The sequence below is a fragment of the Pseudoliparis swirei genome, chromosome 20, assembly GCF_029220125.1.
Source record: "Pseudoliparis swirei isolate HS2019 ecotype Mariana Trench chromosome 20, NWPU_hadal_v1, whole genome shotgun sequence".
NCBI classification, from domain to species: domain Eukaryota; kingdom Metazoa; phylum Chordata; class Actinopteri; order Perciformes; family Liparidae; genus Pseudoliparis; species Pseudoliparis swirei.
Genome location: NC_079407.1, coordinates 3,681,246 through 3,706,167, shown reverse-complemented (window position 1 = coordinate 3,706,167; position 24,922 = coordinate 3,681,246). Strand labels below are relative to the sequence as shown.

The 24,922-nt window shown below is 42.8% G+C and overlaps 2 protein-coding genes across 3 annotated transcripts; both read left to right on the top strand.

The window, feature by feature from the left end:
- The first annotated feature begins 12,255 nt into the window (after positions 1–12,255).
- Positions 12,256–14,893, top strand: dmac2 (distal membrane arm assembly component 2). Its single transcript, XM_056441304.1, has 6 exons — positions 12,256–12,274; positions 12,554–12,738; positions 12,901–12,981; positions 13,578–13,717; positions 13,816–13,978; positions 14,070–14,893. Exons 1-6 carry the CDS (start codon positions 12,257–12,259, stop codon positions 14,230–14,232), a joined length of 750 nt encoding a protein of 249 aa, XP_056297279.1. The 5' UTR covers position 12,256; the 3' UTR covers positions 14,233–14,893.
- A 172-nt stretch (positions 14,894–15,065) lies between these two features.
- Positions 15,066–24,854, top strand: sirt2 (sirtuin 2 (silent mating type information regulation 2, homolog) 2 (S. cerevisiae)). 2 transcript variants are annotated; one of them, XM_056440963.1, is made up of 16 exons: positions 15,066–15,105; positions 15,635–15,696; positions 18,372–18,420; positions 18,660–18,770; positions 18,870–18,911; positions 19,014–19,120; positions 19,227–19,283; positions 19,384–19,452; positions 19,537–19,666; positions 19,768–19,827; positions 20,025–20,080; positions 20,162–20,238; positions 21,796–21,847; positions 21,943–22,010; positions 22,375–22,441; positions 23,736–24,854. In XM_056440963.1, coding segments are annotated over exons 3-16 (1,020 nt in total). In that variant the 5' UTR covers positions 15,066–15,105; positions 15,635–15,696; positions 18,372–18,419; the 3' UTR covers positions 23,859–24,854. The 2 variants fall into 2 exon arrangements, with proteins under 2 accessions (XP_056296938.1, XP_056296937.1); XM_056440962.1 differs by lacking the exon at positions 15,066–15,105 and adding an exon at positions 15,128–15,492.
- Positions 24,855–24,922: the final 68 nt, after the last annotated feature.

The following is a 24,922-nucleotide window of genomic DNA, read 5'->3' as shown; positions in this document are numbered from 1 at the left end:
CATCACCGCGTCCATTACTGTCCACAATCGGCTCAAAGCGCCGCCGCGGCGCCCTCACCGATAATAATCGCCATCGTGGACGAATCGATACGCCGGGCGGCCGGTGAATCGCCCCTCGTTCGTCAACACGACCGTCGGCCGTGACAGAGGCAGCGGCCTCCGGTCACGGTCCACAGGCGGCGCACCTCATCCAATGTACTTTCTGGAGAATGTCCCATCAGCTTAGAGGTGAGAACATTGAGAACATGGAGAACATTGGATGCCGAAAGCACATACGTGTGCGCGGATAATCTCTGTGAACTTTTAACCTGTCAGAGATTTTTTAAATGTTGGCACAGCGGTTTTCGATTTCCCTCTTTCTCTGATTCAAGTAGAGCTTGAGGGGGGATGATTTATCTATACAGATACCTTGATAACAAACTTTTAATTTTTTTATATGATACCAATACTTCCTGTTCCAATTTACCGATATTGGTAATTTCATGTAATTTCTCAAAATAACAGTCATTTTTTGAAAATAAGACGATTTAAAGGAACATCACATGACACAAATCCACCATCAATAACAAATATATTAAAAAAGCAAACATGAGCACAATTAAATAAAAAAAGAATTGCAAATATGTGTTAAAAAAAAGAAAATGTAGTCATAAAATAGATAAATAATAATATTAATTACATATTTGGCACAAACATTATAAAAAGGTCATACAGTCTTTATAAGGTCGTCAATATTTTTCTGAATCAGTGGCGTCGAGTATCAAACCCGTAGCATTAATGAGCTCGTTATACTCCAGATTCTATCATTTTAAATATTTTATATTGTTTATTAAAACTGCTGTGATTTATTTGCTTGCGGGTGAATGCATGCCAAAGTATTAATGCCTGTATTGTGAATAAGTGATTATAATGATCTCATCCGCTTGACGCCTCGGAGCTTTCACTGTATTTCTTTCAACACTGTCACAGTCACGTTGTTGTTGTTGGACGAATGAAGCTTCACATGTGAGATCTTAAAGAGCAGAGAGGGGCAAAGAGCTGACAGGAGCAACTTATTATGAACTCACGATTCAAATTTGAATTTTAAATTTATTTAACCAGGAAATGCCTCATTGAGATTTAAAAAATCTCTTTTACAAGAGCGTCCTGGCAGTAGCAGTAGCTCATGACAATACAACATAAAACAGAGACAGACAATATTTAAAGAAAGAAAGTTACTTTTTTTGAGCACAGTATGAATAAAAACTCCAACTCTTTCAATTTATATTTAAATTATTAATAATACAGTATTATTATTATTATCATTGAAATATCTCGCTACACACCTACTTAACACCAATAAGTGGTTTTGTCCCTGTGACTTTATGCAAATTAACGTACTTTTCCTCTTTTTTTTCAAAGTGCTGGTGAAGGCACTGAGGTCAAAGTAAGGAGGCATGTAAGTCCTTCACATAGACATGAACCCATATGTGACCACTGCACAAGAAAGAAGGGAGGAGAAGATGAGAATAAGAGAAGAGAGATCTCGCTGGTTTGATGCTGAGGAAGCGAAGCAAAGAAGGAGGGAGGAGGCAAAGAGGCCTTTACGATTGTTTTGGTAGAAACACGGGGAGGAAAGAGGAGAAGAGAACAGGGCTCAGAGATGAAAGACACAAGAATGGCCTCGAGCAATGTTTTGCAGAGAGAAAAAGAGAGAGAGAGGGAGAGAGAGACGCAAAGACCAAGGATAAAAGCCTTGGGCGAGGGAAGGGTGAGGAGGCAGCGGAGAGGCACGGTGCAAGGAAGCGAGCAGGGAAGGAATGAAGGAAGTATAGAAAATGAAAATGAGGACATCGAGAGGAAGAGAAATTTAAAAAGTGAGAAAGAGAAGGAGGATAAGCTCAACGGAGTCCTTGGGAAGAGGAAGAACGGGGAAGTGGAGGTAGAGAGAGGCGGAGAGGACATGGGAACACGCCGGCTGTTCTGCATGGCTGCATCTGCTCTGTCTTCAGGGAGAGCAGCTGAGGAGGAGGAGAGGAACAGGGTGAGGAGGAGGAGGGGTGTAGCAGGCCTGAGGCCGCCACCCGTGGGTTTCCCCCCCCCAGCACCAAGGATCCGCCAGACAGCAAGAGGTTTTGTTCAAAGACATGTTTTATTCCGCACACACGACACCGAGCAGACAGCAAATCACGCGCCTCTGCTCACCTCTCCCTCTCCACTCTCAAGTGGGAGCTTTTATAAGGGTGGCCTCGGCTGCTGAGTGATTGCCAATCACCAGCAGCCGAGGCCAAATCAGACACAGCTGCCACAAGGGGGTGCTTAAGGATGGAATACAGAGCAGATATGGGAAGGGAAAGAGGTGAGGGAGGGAGAGATGAGGAGCGAGAGGGGGAGTGCTGCTTCATTGAGGATGATGAACTGGCTGCCATGACGCTAAAACAAAAGCCTTCTGAGAGTTAAGAGGGAGAGCGGAGAGAGACAAATGGACAAAGACTGGGAGGGAAATGAGCACTATGGGATGAGGAAGAGGAGGAAGAAGGGAAGGAAACGGAGAAGAAGCTAAAAGGAAACGAGTGAAGAGCAGAGACGCATTTAAAGAAAGGTCGAGTCGTATGAGAAGAATAAAGTAAACAGGACAGAAAGAGAGAGAAGAAGAAGAATAGGAAGAAGATGGAGAAGAAGAGGAAAAAGAGGAAAAGGAAGAAGAAGATGAAGAAGAGGAAAAGGAAGAGAAAGGATAGAAAGAAGAGGAAGATGAGGAGGAGGAAGAGAAAGAAGAGGAACAAGAAGAAGAAGAGAAAGAAGAGGAAGAAGATAAAGAAGAAGAGGAAGACGAAGAGGAAAAAGAGGAAGAGGAAAAGGACGAACAAGAAGAACAAGAAGATGAAACCCTGAGGGTCTCTTGGCGTGAATGATCAGCTTTACTCTCATCTGATGTTATTTGTGTCCCTGTAGAACAGTGGTCGCCAACCCGTCGATCGCGATCGACCGGTCGATCTCGGAGACGTTCCCTGTCGATCTCCAAAATGAAATGAAAATAAATTCAGAAACACATTGTTCCTTGTTTTCGAACAATTTCTGAAGTGTCTTCTGAAATGTTTTCTTTCTGACTGGAAGATCGACGTCAGAAAACATCTCTGCCTGATTCATGAACGCCTGAAAACGGGTTCGCTTTCACAGCCGTGTTGTCAGCTGTGCTCCCCGAAAGAGGGGAACGTACCACTACAGGTGGGGCGCAGGGGAAATGCAGAAAGACCTTTATTGATAACTTCACATATTACACAAGCTCAAAGTACACCGACATAAAACTAAGTCATCAATAAATAAATGTTGAAATGCCTGTACCTTCGTGTACATGTTTACGTTACGGCATTAACAAGTTACGCCTGCACATGCGCGACAGCCGAGATTCTTGGCGACTTGCCAGGTCTTACCTCCGTGAGTTGGGCTTTTCTGCTGTTGTCCTTCAAAACAAAAGCTCAACATTGAGCTTTTTTTTCTTGTCTGATAGAGCAATCTGGTTTACTTGAAAGTGATTGCAATTGTATTTATTCTATTATTTGAAAAGGGACAGATGCAGGAGTCACAAATGGTGATTCTCATATTTATTATTATGAAAATTATTTAAATCTGAGGATGTCTGGAGAGCTGATGTGAACGTAATCACCAACGGTCTGAGTTCAGAACCAGTCCCAGATGAGAAAACTTTGATGAATACCAATTTGGCCCCGAAAAACTCGTCAGTGGAGTTGAGAAAATCACCAAATCAAAGACCAGGAGCTGGATGACTGACAGACAGCTGACAGACTGCCTCAGACTGGCTGTCTGTGATTATGAACTAACTACAAGCTCAGAGTTCAGTCACAGCCATGCACTGACTGGAGTCACATGGCTTGATGGCATTGTGATGAGAGCTGAATTTACATGAGTTCCACTGACTGATCATGTTGTCAGTGTTGTGTTGTAATTGGATTGGATTCAATTTCTTGTCATTGCTAGAGTACAGGTACAGAGGCAATGAAATGTAAATAAATACAACATTTATAATGGTAGTTCATCCAGCTGCTCATTGCAAATGTGTTTTTTCTTGTTCATATTGTGTGCGGTTAACAAATATCTTACTTAAATTCTGTGTACTTGGTCACATCAATTTGAACGCTGGACCAAAATGACAATTAGGCCAAATAAAAAGTCATAAATCCAGTCTGGACAGTCGTTTTCTCTCAACGCCTCAATAGGTAGATCTTGCCGGTCATGAAGGCGGAGGTCGGGGATCTTGGGCTCAAAAAGGTTGGTGACCACTGCTGTAGACTGTAGAGCTTCAGTCAGTATCATACAGGACTGTCTCAGAAAATTAGAATATTGTGATAAAGTTCTTTATTTTCTGTAATGCAATTCAAAAAACAAAAATGTCATGCATTCTGGATTCATTACAAATCAACTGAAATATTGCAAGCCTTTTATTCTTTTAATATTGCTGATTATGGCTTACAGCTTAAGAAAACTCTAAAATCCTATCTCATAAAATTTTAATATTTCCTCAGACCAAGTTAAAAAAAAGATTTATAACAGCTGAGTGTTTGTCAAGGCTCAGGAAACCCTTGCAGGTGTTTCGAGTTAATTAGACAATTCAAGTGATTTGTTTAATACCCTACTAGTATACTTTTTCATGATATTCTAATATTTAGAGATAGGATATTTGAGTTTTCTTAAGCTGTAAGCCATAATCAGCAATATTAAAAGAATAAAAGGCTTGCAATATTTCAGTTGATTTGTAATGAATCCAGAATGCATGACATTTTTGTTTTTTGAATTGCATTACAGAAAATAAAGAACTTCATCACAATATTCTAATTTTCTGAGACAGTCCTGTATATTATGCATGAAAGCATAAGAAGGCTCAATTCTCCAGATTAATTTCTTGAATCAGTGGTTTAGAAATACAGAGAGCATGTAAGTGTTACTATGACACACACACACACACACACACCACAGCATCGGAAGGTCAACTCAGGGATGTGCACTGTTACGTCATGTAGGTCGTGCATAAAGATGTTGAGATCATGTCATGCACAGGTAGATATGAAAGGCATTTTATGAACTGGAGACCAGAGATGAAGCTGAAGGATGTTTGTGCTGGCAAGCGGCAAAATATCATAATTTGTGGTGAAATAACGAGAAATTCCACTTCCACAAACAGTCGTAAAGACCAGTCGGCGATACACAACCCCGTTCACGGGGAAGCACAATGTCAACAGAACAGCCTTCCACTTCATCAACAGGCAGCAGAGTTACTGCACAACACGGAGGAAGCCTCGGGACCCGGAAATATCTCATGTTCTCATTCATGGTCGATTCATAGATGGATTTTAAAAGTGACTCACAATGTTAGAAAATCATAAAAAAAAGTGGGCATTTCGCCTGCTTAACATATTTAAATCCTCTCATGTGACCTTCATGGTGTGACATCGTCTTCAGATTGTGGAGCATTGCACAAATATGGCATATTCAACGTGACATGCCCTTTGAAGCAGCCAACAGGCCTCCAGCAGGAACTTGCACTGCATATTGTTTAAGTCGTGACTATATGAATAAGATCCTGTGATTTATGAGTGTTTTTCCACTTCTGAACAATAGATTTTGACGAATTATCACTGTTCTACTTGTTAAAACAAGAGTTTTCTGTGCAATCGTGTTTATTTCCTCCCAACACTCCATCTAAAGAGAGTTCAAATGTATTATTGACACTCTCTGAGGGAGAACGTCGATTCTTTTGGGCTGTGATGTCACATCTCTCCCCGGCAGTGGCCTAAACCAATTGATAAAAAATTCTAATTCAAGCTTACGATCTAAATCCGTCCCGAGGTAAAAAAGGGATTTAAAGAGCACAGCTAACTTGTAAACACAGCAATGATTTCCAAATAAAGAAAAACATTTTAAATAGACTTTCTCAGTGCCTTTGATGTATTTCCTCCCTTTGTGTTACTTTCAAAGAGCTGACGCGCTGTAATCTTCTCCTGCTATGTTTAGCATTTCCAAATTTAGTCACCAATCAAAAAGCTAAAACATTTTTAAAAAACTACTTCCAGCCTTGCCCAACACAGTACAGCAACACTGCAACTGATATCATGTTTGATGACACGTCAGAATGATTGCGCCGTGAAATCCAGGATGGAGTCAAAGGCCATGTTATTTTTAATAACCGAGGCCCCCGTGTGTTCTTACATAATTCCCAGGAACAGAGGGCTAGTGGACATAAGACAGGAGCTCTTCCCGGGACGCTGGACTGTGTCTGCTAAGTGCTTTCAGAGAGAGAGACAGTGGCGGGGTGACGTACCCTGACATGCACACATATACAAGCGCAGCTATATACATCTGTATGAGAGGGAAAAAAACACGTGCATACCCCTCCCCCCTCCCTGTCCCCGGTGAACCCTCTCCACCACCCTCGTCCTCGTCCTCCACACCGTTCCTCTCCATGACGCGGCCTCTTTACATAATGCTCACCAGGGAGGCTTTAGAGCTCCGCCACGTCCCTCTGTTTAGGGGTGTGAGCTGAGGGATGTGGCAACGCAGAACCAGAGTGGACGGTGCCAGGAAAGTTGCTCTCGTGATGTTAATCACACTGTGCCGTCATGCATACGTTAGAATCCACAGAGAGAGAACCAAGGTAATCCTTCACAGCCTTTTTTTTAAGTGCAGCGTCCCATCAGACCATCAGGTAAAGGCTTTTGTGGGGCAATTGTTGCCTTGCCTTGTAGGATATAAGGAGAAGAATCAAGGGACGCTTCAACTTTGACCTTCAGTGCTTCCACAAGGCCAACGACCCCCACGCAGGAATCCATTACATCTTCAGAAATGCATCTTACCGTAGAAATCACATTCCCGTAGACATCAAACTGCACACAAACATGGTTCTACATGTCTAGTTACCTTCGCATTGAAAATGCGGAAGGTTATGTTTTGATCGCCATGTATTTATTTATGTATTTATTTATTTGTATGCGTGTTATTCGCGTAACAAAAAAAGTTGTTAACCGAATCGCATGAAATTTGGTGGGATGATTGGTTATTATCCGGGGACCATTTGATTAGACTTTGGGATCGATCGCGTCAAAGGTGAAGGTCAAGGTCATGAAAAGGTCAAAATCTTCTTTTTACCATAGCACGGTCAATTTCTATCCAATTGGCATGCAACTAATGCCAACATGTTCATAATTCAATGCCCAATCTTGTGATATGCGAAGGTATGCGCTCTACCGAGTGCCCGTTCTAGTTGCTTTATGAATGAACATCAGAACAACTTTAACCCTAGAATTACCCGAAAACGGGTGATTGAATTCAGCTGAGAACACAAAAATTGGCGGAAAGAGAACAGAAGTAATGCACCTTTTATTCAAAAAGAAAAATAACACGACAGATGGAGGCGACAGAAGATACAGAAGAGGAAGACGAGAACCTGAAGCAGAAAGCCCGACGGACAGAAGAAAATCCTGGCCGAGCGCGCAGCAAGTAGGAGGCTCGGTAATTAGCTCTCAAACCTCGACATGATGAAGTACAGCTCTGGTGGAGGGGAATGATGAAGAGGAGCTGATAAGAGATATTTTAGAATTTGCGAGCGGAGGCCAATTTCACAAGGCAGTGAAATCGATGAAGAGGAGGAGGCGTGAGCTGCGCGGGTGCACGGTTGGGTGAAGGGCGACGGAGGGAAATCAAAGAGACGTGACGGGTGTGTCGGAGAGGACGAGGAGCGAAAGGGCAACGACGGCGCTGCGACGGGAGGCGTGTGAAGGACGGAGGCGGTCGGGTAAGATGGAGGGATCGGGAGGCGGAGGAGCCCTTTGAGATGGACTGGGTTTAACGCCGCTATCTGGCGGCGCGGGCGCCAAGCGTTTTCCCGCGGGCCGAGTTATTTCGGCGTTGTCACAACGTATGAGATCTGGACCCCCGACTTCCTGTCTCTCGCTCCGATGTGAATTGTGAATAACGTAGTTCATATTCGGTCGCTGGTGGGTCTCGCGTGATTTCTCCCAGCACGAAGAGGTGTTAGTCGTCAGCAGCCAATCACCTACTCTCAAAAGTTAGTCCTTTGTTATTCAGTCCTTTAACACCTTCTTATTGGATAAAAGTCTGCTATCAAACTGGAGGGGTCAAATGTCGCGACCCCGGGTCACAACGTCACTGACTACTAAATCAGACTACTAAAAAAGTCCCTTCACAATAAAAGTCCAGTATGTTACTTTCCGGATTAAAGGAACGATGCCGATTCCCGCCAAACGTCAGACGAAGTTACGACTAGCTGGTAAGCGTAGTGCAGCGTTTAGCCGCTAAAGAGACAAACATCCCCCTCAAATGTGGGAGGAGACCAAACCTGAGCTGGAAGGAGAATGAATATGAGCCTATATTTACATTTCACTGATCTTAGGCCAGGTAAAAGATTCATTCAGCAGGTTTAACATGTAAAGTCTCATTCATTTCTTCCCTTTTTTATCAGTGAAAGTTTTTTTCTTCTATTTTTTGGGAGTTGTTCCTGATCCGATGTGAGAGGTCAAAGGTCAGGGATGTCGTATGTGTACGGATTGTAAATCCCTCGGAGGCAAAATTGTAACTTGAGATAATGGACTACACAAAATAAACTGAATTGAATTCAAACAAAGTGTTTATTTGTAGCTGAATTATTTTAAAAAAAAGTTTTTATCTGTACTGTGATTGGCTGGTAGCTTTCCCCCCATGTTGCAACAGGTAATTTGACACTCTTGGAATCACTACTTCGGGGTCTGCCGTGAACCAGGTGTCTGCAATCTGTAAAACATTCAGTTTAAGATTGATGAGTTAATGGCCCGCGATGTCGACGTCACATCATCCACACATTAATTTAAAAAGGTAACAGATTAAAAAAAGATGTGTGAATAATTAACTGTGTTACTCGAGGAACCCTCCACAGAAGCAGGCATAGAAAACACAGCTGCAGCCAGTGAACTTAAACTTAAATACGTTGATTACGGGAAGTTAAGGAGCGACAGGGATGTACAGTGGGCTCTATATTAATATGTCATATCCACTTCAGCTGTGATCACCCGGCTCCGAGTCTGGAAGTGTGCTGACGAGTCATGCCGGGGGGGATTAATCTCAAAAGCCTTAAAAGCACCATGTTGGTCTCAGAAGGCTTTTTCCTGAAGTCACTTCCAGTCAGCGAGAAAAATCAGATCACGCCGCTCTTAAGCACCGGCGTGCTGGGAATTCACTGTGAATCTTCACATTGTGAGAGATGAGACGCTTCCAGTTGTGGCTCTAAAACATTTAAAGGGATAGTTATTGAGCCACACTCAAACTATACAGCTGCGTGAGAAAATAACTCAATTTAAAACCCATTTCACCAAGCAGGATGTTTTGTTCATATGAGGAACGGCCATGTTAAATATGATCCACACACTGGGTTAAAACCACATTGTCTTGCTTCTATGGCGACTTAGGTGAATGTGGGTCAGTTAGCAGGTCCGTCTTGCAATCAGTTTTGGCGGTTCAATCCCCGCCCTAGTCGATGTGTCCTTGAGCAAGACACTAAACCCTGAAATGCTCCATGAAGCTGTGTCGACGGTGTATTAATGTAAGATGGTTGTAAGTCATTTTTGGATAAAAGCATCAGCTAAATGACATGTAATGTAATGTACTTAATAATAATAACATAAACAATCCTTATTATTAATTTTATTATTATTATGAAGATAATTACAAATTAATTATATACATGTTATGATCTAATTTATCATAATTTCACATAAACATACAAGTAAACTATACTAAATTGTCTTCTGTACATTTTATTTAAACGTTTTTATAACTATAATGTATTTTTGTATAAATATGTTTCTTATTATTATTTAATTGTATTAATGAATTTAATTAATTTAATTTTTCTAACTTATTTTATTTATTTTTAAATAAATAAATGTGTCACCCTAGAAAAAGAGATTTTTAATCTCAATGGAATTCACTTGGTTTAATAAAAAAATAATTTAAAAAAACTGCAGGTTTATCTGATAAAACATTGCATTAAAAAATACAAAACATGTACACAATGTGTCGTGTGAAGTCCGCTGTAGCGGAGCGGTGCTCAGTAAACCCACGAGTACGGCGATAAAAGCCATTTATCAATCAGATTAAAGGGCGGCAAACACACTCCAGAGTGAGTCTGGCTGCTCGGAGATGGTTAATTAATCACAGTAGATATAACCTGCATGAGGTGCAGCCCAGAGTCCATCCCGAGCCTAATGAAGCGACGGCGGAGCAGGACAAGACAGTCAGGAGGCGTGATTGATGACACCGCCGACCAACAGACGGAATATGAACTGGTTATTAGTTATTTATGAGTCGCAGCTCTCGATCTTGGGAGTGATTTAGAATATTCTGTCTCCCTTCTATCTCTTGTCTCTCCTCTTCTTCTTCTTCTTTTTGACGTTGGAGGCCTGATTGTGTGTGTGTGTGTGTGTGTGTGTGTGTGTGCGTGTGCACCGCATGTGTCCTTATTACGCACCACAGGCTCAACTCAATATTCTGCTGACAAAGACGGAGCAAGGGAAAGATTAGGGAGGAAACGATAAGGCATGAGCCGAATTTTAAAAAAGCCTGACATGCATGTTAAGGGAAAGAAAGAAAGAAAAAAGGTTGTTAAGTGCAACAAAAAAAACCTGGATGGAGGGGGGAGAGAAGAATAAAGAGGAAAGGGAGGAAGTTAAAGCAGAAAATGGGTGAAGAATATAATATACTGGAATATAAAAACTGTGACAAGATATAAAACGACTGAGATGTATAATATATTAACCATTTCTCCATCTATTTATAGTCCTAATGTAAAACACATGACCTCATTATTTATGTGGCACGCGGCCCATATATATATATATATATATATATATAAATGAAAAAATAAATATATAGAAAAATGCATATATAGACTAACCCCAAAAAAGAAAGAAAAAAGAAATAAATATATATATATTTCTTTTTTTGGCGTTAGTCTATATATATATTTTAGTTTATATATTTGTATATATATATATAAATTAAACTCCCAAAAGAAAGAAAAATAAATGTATATATATATATATGTATTTATTTCTTTTTGGGGATTAGTTTATATATACTGTATATATATATATATTTTAGTTTATATATTTGTATACATATATATATATAAACTAACCCCAAAAAAGAAAGAAAAAGAAATATATATAGATATATATTTTTTTACATATATATATATATATATAAATATTTAGATTTATATATAGGGAAACCGCCCCCTCCAGGTGATTGATTTAGTCGGTCGAGTGATATATTTTGCACCCATCGAGAGTGAGCTGAAATATTAATTCGACGGGGGGATATTATTTCAGTCGTGAGACCACAGCGTTTCTTTTCTTAGCCGATTGTTGTATTCAAAATTCAAGGTTTCACCACCAGATCCAAAAGACAAGAAACAGGAGGATATTTTTGGGAAAAAAGGTGATGTTTGATTGTGTAATAGCTGCTGAGCTGTTGTGTAACAAGTATTCTATTTTTATTAATCTTTGTTCTTTCTTCCTGTTTTTATTTATTGTTTTTTTCTACATATATATATATATATATATATATATATATTGTCGACAAAGAATGTAAGTTTCCCTTTAACCTGCATTAAGTCATATATGTTTCTTTAAAAGAATGCAAAGGTGTATTGTGCAGCAGTTCATACATATATGTATGTTCAGTGTATGAAGAAAATTCTTGTAACAGATACTTTTATTCATTTTTTTCATCATGTTGAAGAAAAACTTGTAATGTCCACTGCAAAATGAATTTGCATTAGAAATTAGGACGAAATAAACCCAATTTATCGGAGTCAGAGATGCTAAACAGGCAGCAGCAAATATTAAAAACAAGAATAATCAAAGAAAAATCACCATGATGCTCAGATTAAAAGAAAATACACAGAACATAACGTTTTGATGTCAGTTATTTATTTAAGTAACATAACGTCTGTATAACAGTCTGTAACAGTATGATCTGGAAGTTTACCATTTAATTACCATGACAACCACCGATGTTTCTGCTGCTCCCACTGGAGACTATTGTGGTCCTATTCCTGACTCCGAGGTCAGGTCGGGTTAATCTGGTCCGGCGTCAAAGACGTGCGTATAGCGACACCCAGCGGCGAACACGATGAACAGCAACAACTTGAGTAAATGCGAACGTCGCGACGTTTGTCCTTCGCGACTTTCCGTAGATCGCCGCTGTCATGTCAGCGCCCTTCGTGGTGAGTTACCCTTCACATTTCGACTTATTATTACGCGTTTACAGTAGATTTAACGACATTGCACTTATACTTAAATGCCAGAGCGCGTGCTCGGTATGACGTCACGCCGCGTGCTCTTTCAAGCTGGGACTGAACGTCAATGGGGTTCAGCAAAAGCGCTGCATGCTTTTATTTACTTTTTTTTGGAGACACCTCGAGTCTATTTTTGTTTCGCTTTTGCTCTACTTATACTTCACTTGACAACCCCAATATCTCTCTCTCTCTCTCTCCCGCGCACAGTCTCTGCGCAGGTGCTGCCAGCGGTGGGCTCTCGTCGCCGCTCGCCGGTGGAGCTCCAGCTCGGGGTCCCCGCCGCCTCTGCACACGAGGTTCCTCCTCTACCTCACCCAGCGGTTCTATGACGTGGAGATGCTCGTGAGCTGGAGCTCCCTGCAGAGGAGGAAGATGATCAAGAAGAGGAATTCGTAAGAAACATTTAGGTTTTTTTTCACAGGAGTGATGCCAGCTAGTAATGGTACGATTATTTATGTTGTGACGAGGAGCTTTAAGTTAATTCCAGATGCAGTTTGTCAGGTTTCCTGTAGATGTTTAACCAGCACTGATTGTTGTTCTCCTGTCTCTCACAGTTACTATGGCTACACTGAGCAGATCTATGGTGCAGAACTAGCATCAGCGTATTATATCTTGAGTCTGAGGGGAGGATTTAGGTAAGTGCCCTGCAGCCTTGTCTCTGTACTGTATACCTGCATGTATGTATGTATTTATAATATTAATTGTGTTGGTGGGGGGGGGGGGGGGGGGGGAGTTTATTTATATATCTATATAAACTACCCCCCAAAAGAACCTCCTAAAAGAAGAAAAAAGAAAGACAAAAAAATATATATATGTATATATTTATTTTTCTTTCTTGTATATATATATATATTTATCAGGTCACTAATGCAATCTATTTTCTTTTTGGTTCATCCAATAATTGTGAAAAACCACAGTGGCCTCCTCAAATGTTATTTTTTTGTACGAAGCCATAACATTTTTATGAACATGATGTGAAACAGAGAAAAGCAGAAAACCCCTCACATTATAAAGAAATAGTTTGAAGTTTGAGCTTAACCCCCCCCCCCCCCCCCCCCCCCAAATGTACTCCTGGGATCCCCTACCATAGCGGACAGACTTCCTGTTTGCTGTCGGTTGATTCTCAGACTCTTTTATTTGCATTTGACGTCTAAAAATATCCTTATCCTTGTCATTGAATGTGCCGCTGTCGATCCGGTTGTCGCGTTGATCGTCTGCGTCGTGTCGTCAGGTACGTTGGCCAGTCGGAGTGGTTCCGCGCAGACCAGAGGGGCAAATTCGACTGGAAGTTCCTGGATCACAAAGAGACGGCCATCGAGGAAGTGAACATGAGCCACACGGTCATCAACTACGACGGACTGGTGAACCTGGGTAATGAACGTTTGTCTTTTCCTTTCCTGTAACCTCGTCTTGTTAATCCATCTCAATGATACTCAGAATGCGCGTCCATCTGCTTCCTCCTCTCTCAGAGGAGCAGAAGTCTTTGCGGACTCTGTCGCTACGCGGATGTCCTGAGGTGGACGACTGGTTCCTGGCCAGGCTTCACGTGTTCCAGGACTCTCTGGAGGAACTGGACATCTCTCGCTGTCCTCGCATCACGACAGGCGGCCTGGCAGCGCTCAGGAATCTCAAGTGAGTGTTCGAAACACTTTTCAACGAGTTAGTATTTTCCCAAAACGGTACATTTGCATCGAGTGCCTCCCTCTTTGTGTGTGTGTGGCAGGGGACTGCGGCGTCTGGACGTGTCGGCCCTCCCTGGGATCTCGAGTCCCGGGTTGCTGGTCATCCTGCTGGAGGAGATGTTACCGCAGTGCCAGGTCATCGCTACCGGCTACGAGCACAGCCTGAGCCAGGAGAGGGGAGAGGAGACGGGAGGGTCGGGGTAGGGAACAAGGCCGGGACTCAGAGGGATCAAGAGACTGTGTTTCAACGGACGTCGACGCCAGTCGTGACCGTGGATGGCAGCTCCCTGTTTAAGTGAAGATACCTGCAACTTCCACATCCCTGTCCCGGCCTAACGTTTCCTTTAACCCCGCCTCCCAGTCCTCGTCGCCAGCCTTGTTCTCTGACTCATTTCTCAAAAGGAAATATCTTTACATTTTTTTGGCTATTGGAGCATTTTCAACTTTTAGGACCTTTTTTATGATTTCAATAAAAGCTAATCATAGGTGTGCACTGGGAAGTGTGTTCCACTTTAAAATATAAATATTCACTGAGTTACAGAGCAAAGTGAGTCTATGGGACCTGGAGATGCCACTATTTAGCTAGCATGAACCCGTTATTGACGCATATTTGACATGAGCATGTGAAAAAATAAAATACAGTAAGTGTGGAAGAATATTGTACTACCATCGGTTTTGTTGAGTCATGCGGCTTTGTGATGTAAAACATGACATGTCATCGCAGTCTGCTCGCGTTGAGTCAACTTGTTGTCTGGAGTGCACACATTTATGACGTAAATGCAAAACCAGCTCTATTTCCAGCAAACGTAGTGATGGTTTTATCTGCTGAAACGTAAATGTACAGAATAAATATTCTAAATTGTAATACGGTTATTGCATCGAGTCGTCTTTCACAATGAAAACCATGTGTTTGCATGTATGTTTATAATCCTCCCAGTGGAGGGTGTGAGGAAAGTAAAGCCCATAATCCAGTATGAGCCTTTGCCTGCAGCGTGTCAGGCTCCACACTGGGAACAAAGACACCAGTAAGACTGGGCGACGAGAGCCGATGGTGATGAAGAAATCACTGATACTTCAGTACGTGAAGATGCCATCTGCAAGGATTTAGTTGCCAGTTTTAAAGCGAACAAAATTAGTATTTTATAAGTAATTTTACTTCCAACCTCGTGTTGGATAGAGTTGTTATTGCCAGTTGTCAATTATCATTTTATAATCGCATTGAATTTAGAGTTTTAGGCGTCATCAACGGTAGGAACCAATTGCGCCGTGGGAACTGGGTCACGAGGAACACGGACAGTGTTTGTGACGGACAACAACAAGGAGGTCCAGCCGAGTGCTCGCAGCAGTAGATAGTTAGCTCGCTACCTGTCGTAACTTCGTCAAATCTGGGATAAAACAAGACTTGTCATCTGGTCCCTCGTGGTTGAAGGGTCTCAGTAGACGTATAGATGTCTGATGCACCGGGTATGAAGTCCGATTTGTGAATTAAATTAAACTTGTGCTGCTGCACGGCGCTGGCTAGCTTAGCTAGCTAGCTTAGCTACATGGCGTTAAACGTAAACACATTCGTTGAGTTTTAACGTGTCATTACATTTTTCATTCGTAGACCTTCCTAAAGAAGAAGAAGAAGACGTAGAAAGAGAGGAGGAGGTTGCGCCTGAACCAGAGGTGAGAAAACACATTTAACTGCTGTTGCGACACCGCATCTGTCATCTTTTAATGGCATTACAACGTCACAATACACTTGTGTCAAAAGTCAGTCAGTTTTATTTGTCAATTTTCCATATGTGCAAACATACAGAAGATCGAAATTGCGTTTCTCTTCTGTCCAACATAAAGTGAATTGTGCAACATATAGACAACATAGAGTGCAAAAATAGTAAAAAACATGTGAACATATAGACAACATAAAGTGCATAGACAACATAAAGTGCAAAAATAGTAGGAAACATGTAAACATATAGACAACATAAATTGTGCTAGCAGCATTCAGACATGTGAGTCTGAAAGAGGACGGAGTGGGAGGATGGGGAGAGAGTTCAGCTTCCTGACCGCCTGGTGGATGAAGCTGTTGGACAGCCTGGCGGTGTGAGCCCGGAGGCTCCGGTACCTCCTCCCAGAGGGCAGGAGGCTGAAGAGACCGTGTGAGGGGTGGCAGGGTCACTCACAATCGAGGTCGCTTTGCGGGTGAGGTGGGTGTTGTATATGTCCTGCAGGGATGGGAGGGGGGGGAGTGAGGCACCCATGATCCTTCCAGCTGCCTTCACTATGCGCTGCAGGGCGTTCCTGCTGTGGTCTGTGCAGCTTCCGCCCCACACAGTGATGCAGTTGGTCAGGATGCTCTCCATGGTGCCGCGGTAGAAGGTGCACATGATGGATGGGGGGCTCCCTGCTTTCCTCAGTTTCCGGAGGAAGTAGAGGCGCCTCTGTGCTTTCTTTGCCAGCGATGTAGTGTTGGCTGTCCACGAGAGGTCCTCACTGATTTCCACCCCCAGGAATTTGGTGCTGCTGACCTGCTCAATGTCCGCACCGTTGATGGTCAGTGGTGGGTGATGGGTGTGGCCTTTCCGGAAGTCAACAACGATCTCTTTGGTCTTGCTGTTGTTGAGCAGGAGGTTGTTGACTCCGCACCACGTGGTCAGAAGGTTGACCTCCCTCCTGTAGAGGGTCTCGTCATCCTTGGTGATGAGACCTATCAATGTTGTGTCGTCTGCAAACTTGACCATGTGATTGGTGCTGTAGCTGGTTTTGCAGTCGTGAGTCAGCAAGGTGAAGAGCAGGGGACTGAGCACACAGCCCTGAGGGGCCCCTGTGCTGAGTGTGATGCTGCTCGAGGTGTTGTTGCCAACACGTACTGCTTGTGGCCTCTCACTCAGGAAGTCCAGCAGCCAGTTACACAGCGAGGTGTTGAGCCCCAGCTGGTCAAGTTTGCAGATTAGTTGTTGTGGGATGATTGTGTTGAATGCTGAGCTAAAGTCTATGAACAGCATTCTTACATAGGAGTCTTTTTGTCCAGGTGGGTGAGGGCTGGGTGGAGAGCAGAGCAGATTGCATCCTCCGTGGACCGTTTGGCCCGGTATGCAAACTGGAAAGGGTCCAGAGTGGGGGAGAATGGATTTGATATGCGACATGACTAGTCGTTCAAAGCACTTCATGATTATGGGGTCAGTGCCACTGGACGATAGTCGTTGAAGCAGGACGGAGTGGATTTCTTTGGCACAGGTATGATGGTGGTTACCTTGAAGCATGATGGAACAACAGCTTGTCTCAGAGAAGTATTAAAGACATCCGTGAAGACGTCCTTAAGCTCCTCTGCGCAGTCCTTCAGCACACAACCAGGGATGTTGTCTGGACCTGTTGCCTTGTGGGTGTTGATGGACGAGAGAGTCCTCTTCACGCTGGCAGCAGACAGGCACAGAACCTGATCATGGGGAGGGGGCGGAGTCTTGTGTGGACGAGTGCTGTTCTGTGCTTCAAACCGGGCAAAGAAGCTGTTGAGGTTGTTTAGCAGAGAGATGTTGCTGTCGCAGTTCTGTGGCGTGGGTTTATAGTCTGTGATGGTCTGAATGCCCGCCACAGGCTGCGTGTGTCTCTGCTGTCTTTAAAGTGCCGGATTATCTTTTTTGTGTAGAAATTTGTTGCTTTCCTGATGCCGTGGGACAGGTTGGCTCTCGCTGTTTTCAGGTCCGTTTCGTCCCCAGCTCTGAAGACCCTATTTCTAGTCCTCAGCAGCCGATGGACTTCCCCTGTTAGCCACGGCTTCTGGTTAGCCAGTGGTGATGGTCTTTACATGGGTCACATCATCAATGCACTTGCTAATGTAAGAAGTAACAGTGTCTGTGTACTCCCCAATGTCAGTGTGGTCGTTGTATGTGGCTGCCTGTTTAAACATTCCCCAGTCTGTTGAGTCAAAGCAGTCTTGGAGGCGCAGGAGGCCCCTCTGGCCACACCCGTACCTGCTTCAGAACCGGTCTGGAGGCTTTCACTCTGGGTCTGTATGCTGGCATTAGCATGACGGTGATGTGGTCAGAGAGACCTATGTGGGGGAGGGGGGAGGCCTTGTACGCTCCTTTGTGGGTTGTGTAGACCAGATCCAAAATGTTGTCTCCTCTTGTAGGGAAATCAACATGCTGGTGTAGTTTGGGAAGGACAGTCTTAAGGTTTGCATGGTTGAAATCTCCAGCAAAGATTGTGAAGCCGTGTTAACGTACCGTTATTTGTTTGATTGTTTACCATATTTGTATTGTACATTTTAATATTCTGAAATGATGTCTCGTGCTGTTATACGGAGTTTTTTTGTGTAAAATCATTTGTTTTTGTAATAAACTATTGTAATTGTGTAGGATCAATCCGACGACAGCAGCGGGGAAGAGGCTGCAGGCAACACGGAGAGTATGTTTACTTTTATTGGAAAGTTATACTCTTTTATAGTTCTTGTTCAGTTAATAAGGCACGTTATAACACTGTTATTAAATGTGACGTGTCTCATGCATCGTTCATATATTCTGTATATGTGCTGCGTACATTCATTTATTATTCATGACGCATTTATCTTGTTCTTGATTTGTATGTGTTGTGTTTACTCCTGAATGCATCACCGTCTGGTTCTCCTCCTGTGTGTTTTCTCCCAGTGGACTTCCTGCGTAACCTCTTCTCCAGCACCCTCGGTCTCGGCTCGGCAGACAAAGTTCTGGACGAGCTGACCCTGGACGGAGTGGCGCAATACATAAAGAGCGGCAAATGTGAGTCTTCGCCCGCTTCTGGGTCGGCTCGTCCTCGATGGTCGACGAGCCCGTTGTGGTGAAGCACTTATTTATGTTTTCATCTCTGCATCCTCGCAGGTAAAAACATTCTCTGCATGGTCGGAGCAGGAATATCCACATGTGAGTCTCCGTTTAAATACCAAAGTACTTTCATTAGTCGTTGTCTTGTTTGTTTTAAGATTTTTAATCATCTGTAACCGTCCACATAATTTCCACCCACAGCGGCTGGAATCCCTGATTTCCGCTCACCGGGAACGGGGCTGTACGCGAACATGCAAAAATATAACCTGCCCTACCCAGAGGCCATCTTTCAGATAGATTATTTTAAGGTGTGAACGATTACTTTGACGCTTTTGATAAATTATTAGAAATTATATTGGAAATTTTAACATATCAATATGTAAGATCAAAGATTTACCTCCTATATTTTCTCAGAAACATCCAGAGCCTTTCTTTGCCTTGGCCAAGGAGCTTTACCCGGGACAGTTTAAGGTACAAAAAATAATCGTTTAAAACTATGAAATACCTTTTTTTCTTTCTTTTGAAATAATCAGGCTAAAATGTTAGACTTGTGGTTTATTTTTATTTTTAGCCGACTATCTGTCACTACTTCATGAAGCTGCTGAAAGACAAGGGGCACCTGAGACGCTGCTACACACAGGTGAGAAAGAGTCTCCTCTTTCCAGAATCTTTCGAATCTTTCTGGCTTTGGCATCGACGTTCATGCACCTTTTCTTTCTTTCAGAACATCGACACCCTGGAGCGCGTGGCCGGGCTCGAGGGAGACGATCTGATTGAAGCTCACGGGACGTTCTTCACGTCCCACTGCGTGAGCTTCTCTTGCCGCCAGGAGTACAACCTGGACTGGATGAGAGGTGCCGCTTCGCTTTCGTTCGTCTCTTAGAGAGCCCGGGGTTGTCGAGCCGTCGGGATTTCAGCCGTTTGGGACTTTAACGTCGTCCTCTTGCTTTCGCAGATAAAATCTTCTCTGAAGACATTCCTCGATGTGACAAGTGCAGAAGTTTGGTGAAGCCAGGTCAGTGGATCTTCGGCTCTCATTGTTCATTTAAATTCGATAAGATTTTTTCCATGTCTGGGTTTTTTTCCCCCGTTCCTTCTCCTCAAAGCCCTGCCACACAATACTATCTTCTTACTTCTTACAAATGTGACTGCTCGAGAATTGTGTCCCCGGTTATCTCAGTATCTCCATGCCCCTCGCTCCTCTTCCCCCAGATATCGTCTTCTTCGGAGAGAGTCTGCCCGTCCGGTTCTTCACTTCAATGAAGATGGTGAGCACACGATCGGTGGTTTTGCGTGCGTGTTTGAAGGCAACGCGATGTAACCTCCTCTTCCTCTTTTTACCCCGCCAGGACTTTCCTCGCTGTGATCTCCTCATCATCATGGGGACGTCGCTGCAGGTCCAACCGTTTGCTGGTCTCGTCGGAAGGTACTGCAACTCCAGATCCAGATCCTTATTCCTGGCATCTACCTAGCTGACCAGACACTGCTGCAGTACGAGTCTGGCAGTGTACTGTTGTCCGGCTGCCAGAGAAACTCGCCTGCATTATGAACAATTCAGGCTCGATTCCAGATATATTTTGCTGTGCCCACTCACCCACATTGTGGAACTCATAGTCGATATAAATATATATATATATATTTTAGGGCTGTGAAACGATTAAAATTTTTAATCGGATTAATCACAGGTTTTTGTGGATTAATCATGATTAATCACATATTACCGATATTCTCGGTATATTTTGTGAGAACATAGAGATTTATGACAAAAGACGGATATATACATTTATACATTCTTCTATACAATGGTGCTGCAACTCAGCAGTTATTTAGCAGTTTTCTTCCATATGGAACATTAATACATCTTCATCCTAAACAGACTGTTTAACCCTCCTGTTACCTTTCGGGTCAATTTGACCCCATTCAATGTTTAATGTCGGTGTTCTTTGGGGTCAATTTGACCCCAGGCTGTTTTTCACTGTGTCAAACATATCAGAAATATCAACTTTTTTATTTATTTAAAGGGCTATTTAGGTAGTCAACAAACAAACATAAAGTACCTCACACTTAAACTTGGGAAGCAATATTAATTCTAATAATTTTCTGGAGGTTTTAATTGCTGGGGTCAAATTGACCCCGAGGGTAAAATATGTTCGTAAATGTAAAGGTAACAGGAGGGTTAAACAGAACATCTTTCTCTTGTTTGTCAACCATTAACTCCACCATGATACAATCTAAAGGTGGACAGATTGACAAGTGACTTTTTTTGCTCGGTCCCGATGCGCGCACGGAGCTCTGTGGCGCGCCAGACGGAGATCGATAAGTGTTAACGCAACGCGAAGAGACAGAAATGACATGCTGCTGTGGAGATACGATCAACAACAGACGTTTAGTTTAATCAAAGAACAAAGACGTGCTATAGAGAACATGTCAGGGGGCGGGCCAATCTTTTTAATGTCATGCGATCTACCGACACTACGCCGCGATCGACTGGCAGGTCGCGATCGACGTGTTGAGACCCTGATCTACAGGAAGTAAAAGTCGTAACAAGGTTTCCGGAGGTGAACCTGCGGAAGGATCATTACCGATGAACAGACCGTCTGCATGAGAGCGGACAGAGTTCAGATTGAAGTGGTGTATTGGAAGCTCATTTTGCAAGTGACTTTTTTTTCGTCCCGACGACCAACAACAGACAGATTGGAAGCTCATTCTGCGCATGCGTTAAATGCGTTAAAAAAAAAAACTAGTTAAACCTGTAATTGAATTAACTGAGTTAACGCGTTATTTTTCACAGCACTAATATATTTATTTATTTATATTGATATATATATATTAAATTATTTATATATATGAATTTATATATATAAATGTATTGGTATATATTAATTTATATATATATATACATTTATATGTATATATTAATTTATATTTGTGTGTGTGTATGTAATTTTTTTTCTTTCTTTCCTGTGTTTCTCCTGTCATTTAGGGTTTCAAAAGGTTGCCCCCGTCTGCTCATCAACATGGAGAAGGCAGGGCAGGTGATACTCCGTCCACCAACTGCTTCATTTCTTTCTGTCATCGACGTATTTCTCGGACTCTCTGTGCAGCGTCGGTTTTGTTTTTCTGCTTGCAGGCCGATCCTCTGTTTGGGTTGATTGGTTTCGGGGGCGGGATGGACTTTGACTCCGACAAGGCGTACAGGTGATCCAGAGACGCTGCTTGTCTTTTTGTCTTTCTGTTGCAACTTACATCCACGAGCAGACATAAGGAAAAAGAATAGAGATGACAACGTTTTTAAATATTGCTCAACTGATCCAAAATGTAGTTTAGACTTACAACATGCAGTTTCCTTCTTCACCACCAGAGGGTGCCAACGCTTCGTTTATGATGATCATTGAGTGAGATACTTCGTTTCAGCTTCACTACATTTCTGCTGTACTCATCTTTTAGCTTAATGTTTGATGTAGTTAGTCGGTACCTCACTTACATAATAATCACTCAATAGTGCTGTAGATGAAGAAGTTGCATGGAGGTTTATGGCGTCCTTTGTTCCCCTTCTCTCCAGAGATGTAGCTCACATCAGCACGTGTGATGACGGCTGTCTGGCCCTCGCTGAGCTGTTGGGATGGAAGGCAAGTTACACAATCATCCGCCCTACACCCTCTGCTCGTTTAAGGCTTGTACTTTTCATTTTGAGTCCAAGCTATTTGTCACTGAACAAATGGCCTCGGATCGCAGTGATCGCTTCAGTCAGGAGGTAATTAGTTCCAATCTTAAAATACAGGCTCATGAGTGTTTACTGATCTAGTCTTTGAGGGTATGTGTCTGTTGTTTTAGGCCGTCGGGCCTCTCATTTCCTCTCTGATCGCTCTTCCTCTCATTTCACTTGTTATTTTAAGCTCCCACCACAAACTGAATTTCCGTACAGCTGCGCCGTGTCGTTAAAGCTTCATTCAACATTTTCTTACTTGACTCCTCCCACACTGTGTGAAGCACACGTGCGAAGTTCCAGCGGCGTTAAATTAACATGCTGACGGATCATTTTCATCATTGATCCTCTCTCCAGAGGGACGTCTGTTCCTGTGGACAAAACCAAACTGTATAGATTGATAACATAAATTTAAATTAAATTAAATTCAGTTTATTTTGTATAGCCCAATATCACAAATTACGAATTTGCCTCAAAGGGCTTTACAATCTGGACACATAGACATCCCTGTCCCAATGAATGAAATATGACATTTTTATTGTTATCACTATCATTATTAATTCAACTTCCCAATGAATGAAATATGACATTGTTATTGTTATCACTATCATTATTAATTCAACTTCCCAATGAATGAAATATGACATTGTTATTGTTATCACTATTATTATGAATCCAACTTCTCTTGACACAGGCCGTTTAATAGGATTTTAAAGCCGTTAATGTTTTACAATCACCCATCCATGTTATCAAACCATACACAGTAAAAAGTATATTAATAACATAAGTAATTTGAGCGTGAATGTAATGTTTTTGAATCCTTATTGTACAAAGACAAATTCATAGAACGAGATTTGTTTTTCTTGACCTGAAAATGAAAAGCTTCCTCATATGTGGTTCACTCAGTGCGGTCACCTCCATGTAGGTTACATTAATAGTTCTATAAAGTCTACTAAAGTTTGCTTTTTAGAGGAAGCGACGTGCCGCAGCAACTTCTCGATGAGCAAGAGCTCGGAGCGACGGCTTCCTGGAGTCTCGTTCTCACGCTGCGCCGCGTGACCGCAGCGTGTCCTTTCTGTGTGTACGAGCGTACAGCGGCAGTCAGGAAAGAAAAGAGGAAAAAATGCCCGTTGGTGCAAACTTCCCGTCTTCCCTCTTTTCTGTTCCCCCTCCTCACGCATTGAGTCGTGTTGCATCCCCTCCGTCTTCTCTTCCAGGAGGAGCTGGAGGAGCTGGTGAAGCAAGAGCACGCGAGGATCGAGGAAGAGGAGGCCGGCGAGAGCAAAGGAGCTGCAGCCGAGGTGAGCTCCGCTGCACCGGAGCCCGAGAAGGAGGAGTGACTCGTCCAAAAAGGCTGACCGTCTCAAAGGAAACTGTCTAGGAGGAAAAGGAGGAAGAGGAGGATGATGATGATGATGATAACAGGGTTTTTTGTTTTCGGCGGGGTGTCACGCTCTCATTGTCCACAGGCGGACTTTTAATTCTTCTGAACATTCTCGCTCTCTAACGTCCCCGTCTGTTTGCGTCATTATTTTTTATTATTTTTTTGTTGCACTAGCTCACGTCTGTCTCGGCTGTATATATTTCGTTCTGCTGCAGGTGACTCTGCGTATGGGCCGGTGTGTTTACTGCGATTAGGGGCGGGGGGGGGAGTTGTCGATGTGAAGCGGACGTGAACGGATCTCAGAGCTGAGAGAAAGCCGATTTAATATCTCCTAAACTCCGGCTGTGAGATCATAACTTACTGTATTGCCTATTATTGCCTATTGCTATTGCCTCCAACAGCCTCCGCCCTCTCCTCTTCGTCGTGCTTTTCGGTTCGAGCCCCCAGAAGAGATAACCGGGCCATTGTGTATTTGTATGCCCCTCCCCCGAGCTGAAATCTGCTGGCCTGATTGGACCTCCCTTGAAGTCATCCAACGTGTCACAGAATTAACTTCCTGATAAGGAGAGTGGGACTTTTAAAATATTTTAAATTAACATTGTTTTTTCTCATGTTAACCGCCTCCTTTCCATTTTTGAATTGATTTCTATGAATTCTGCTGACGCGGTGTTTATGATGCACGTTTAATCGTCTTCATCTCGTGGAGCGACGGGCGTAGCTTTGCAGTCAGGGCTGTCGTTTCTGCTTTTCACATCGTCTGGGATCGTTTGAGTGCTGCAGAGAAATAGCTGAAATAATGTGTGATTAAGTAGTTTCATCTGAAACTATTTGGGTTATCTGAAGAAAGGAAAAAAGCATGAATTGTTGCATCATTAAATAAATACGTTACCATCTGTACACTAATGAAAACCAATAAGAACTCGCAATAAAGTTGACCTTTGTAAAGCTGAAACATGTTTGTTGAGTGTGTCAAAAAGGAGTTGATTCAACAACAACAAATCATTGGAGCCTTGATTATGA

Excerpts from the sequence above, each read along its gene's own strand:
- dmac2 (XM_056441304.1), top strand. Across the intron at positions 12,739-12,900 it reads ATGATCAAGAAGAGGAATTC|TTACTATGGCTACACTGAGC; the intron begins GTAAGAAACATT and ends TGTCTCTCACAG. Across the intron at positions 12,982-13,577 it reads AGTCTGAGGGGAGGATTTAG|GTACGTTGGCCAGTCGGAGT; the intron begins GTAAGTGCCCTG and ends TCGTGTCGTCAG.
- sirt2 (XM_056440962.1), top strand. Across the intron at positions 19,828-20,024 it reads CAGAAGTTTGGTGAAGCCAG|ATATCGTCTTCTTCGGAGAG; the intron begins GTCAGTGGATCT and ends CTCTTCCCCCAG. Across the intron at positions 22,011-22,374 it reads GACTCCGACAAGGCGTACAG|AGATGTAGCTCACATCAGCA; the intron begins GTGATCCAGAGA and ends CCTTCTCTCCAG.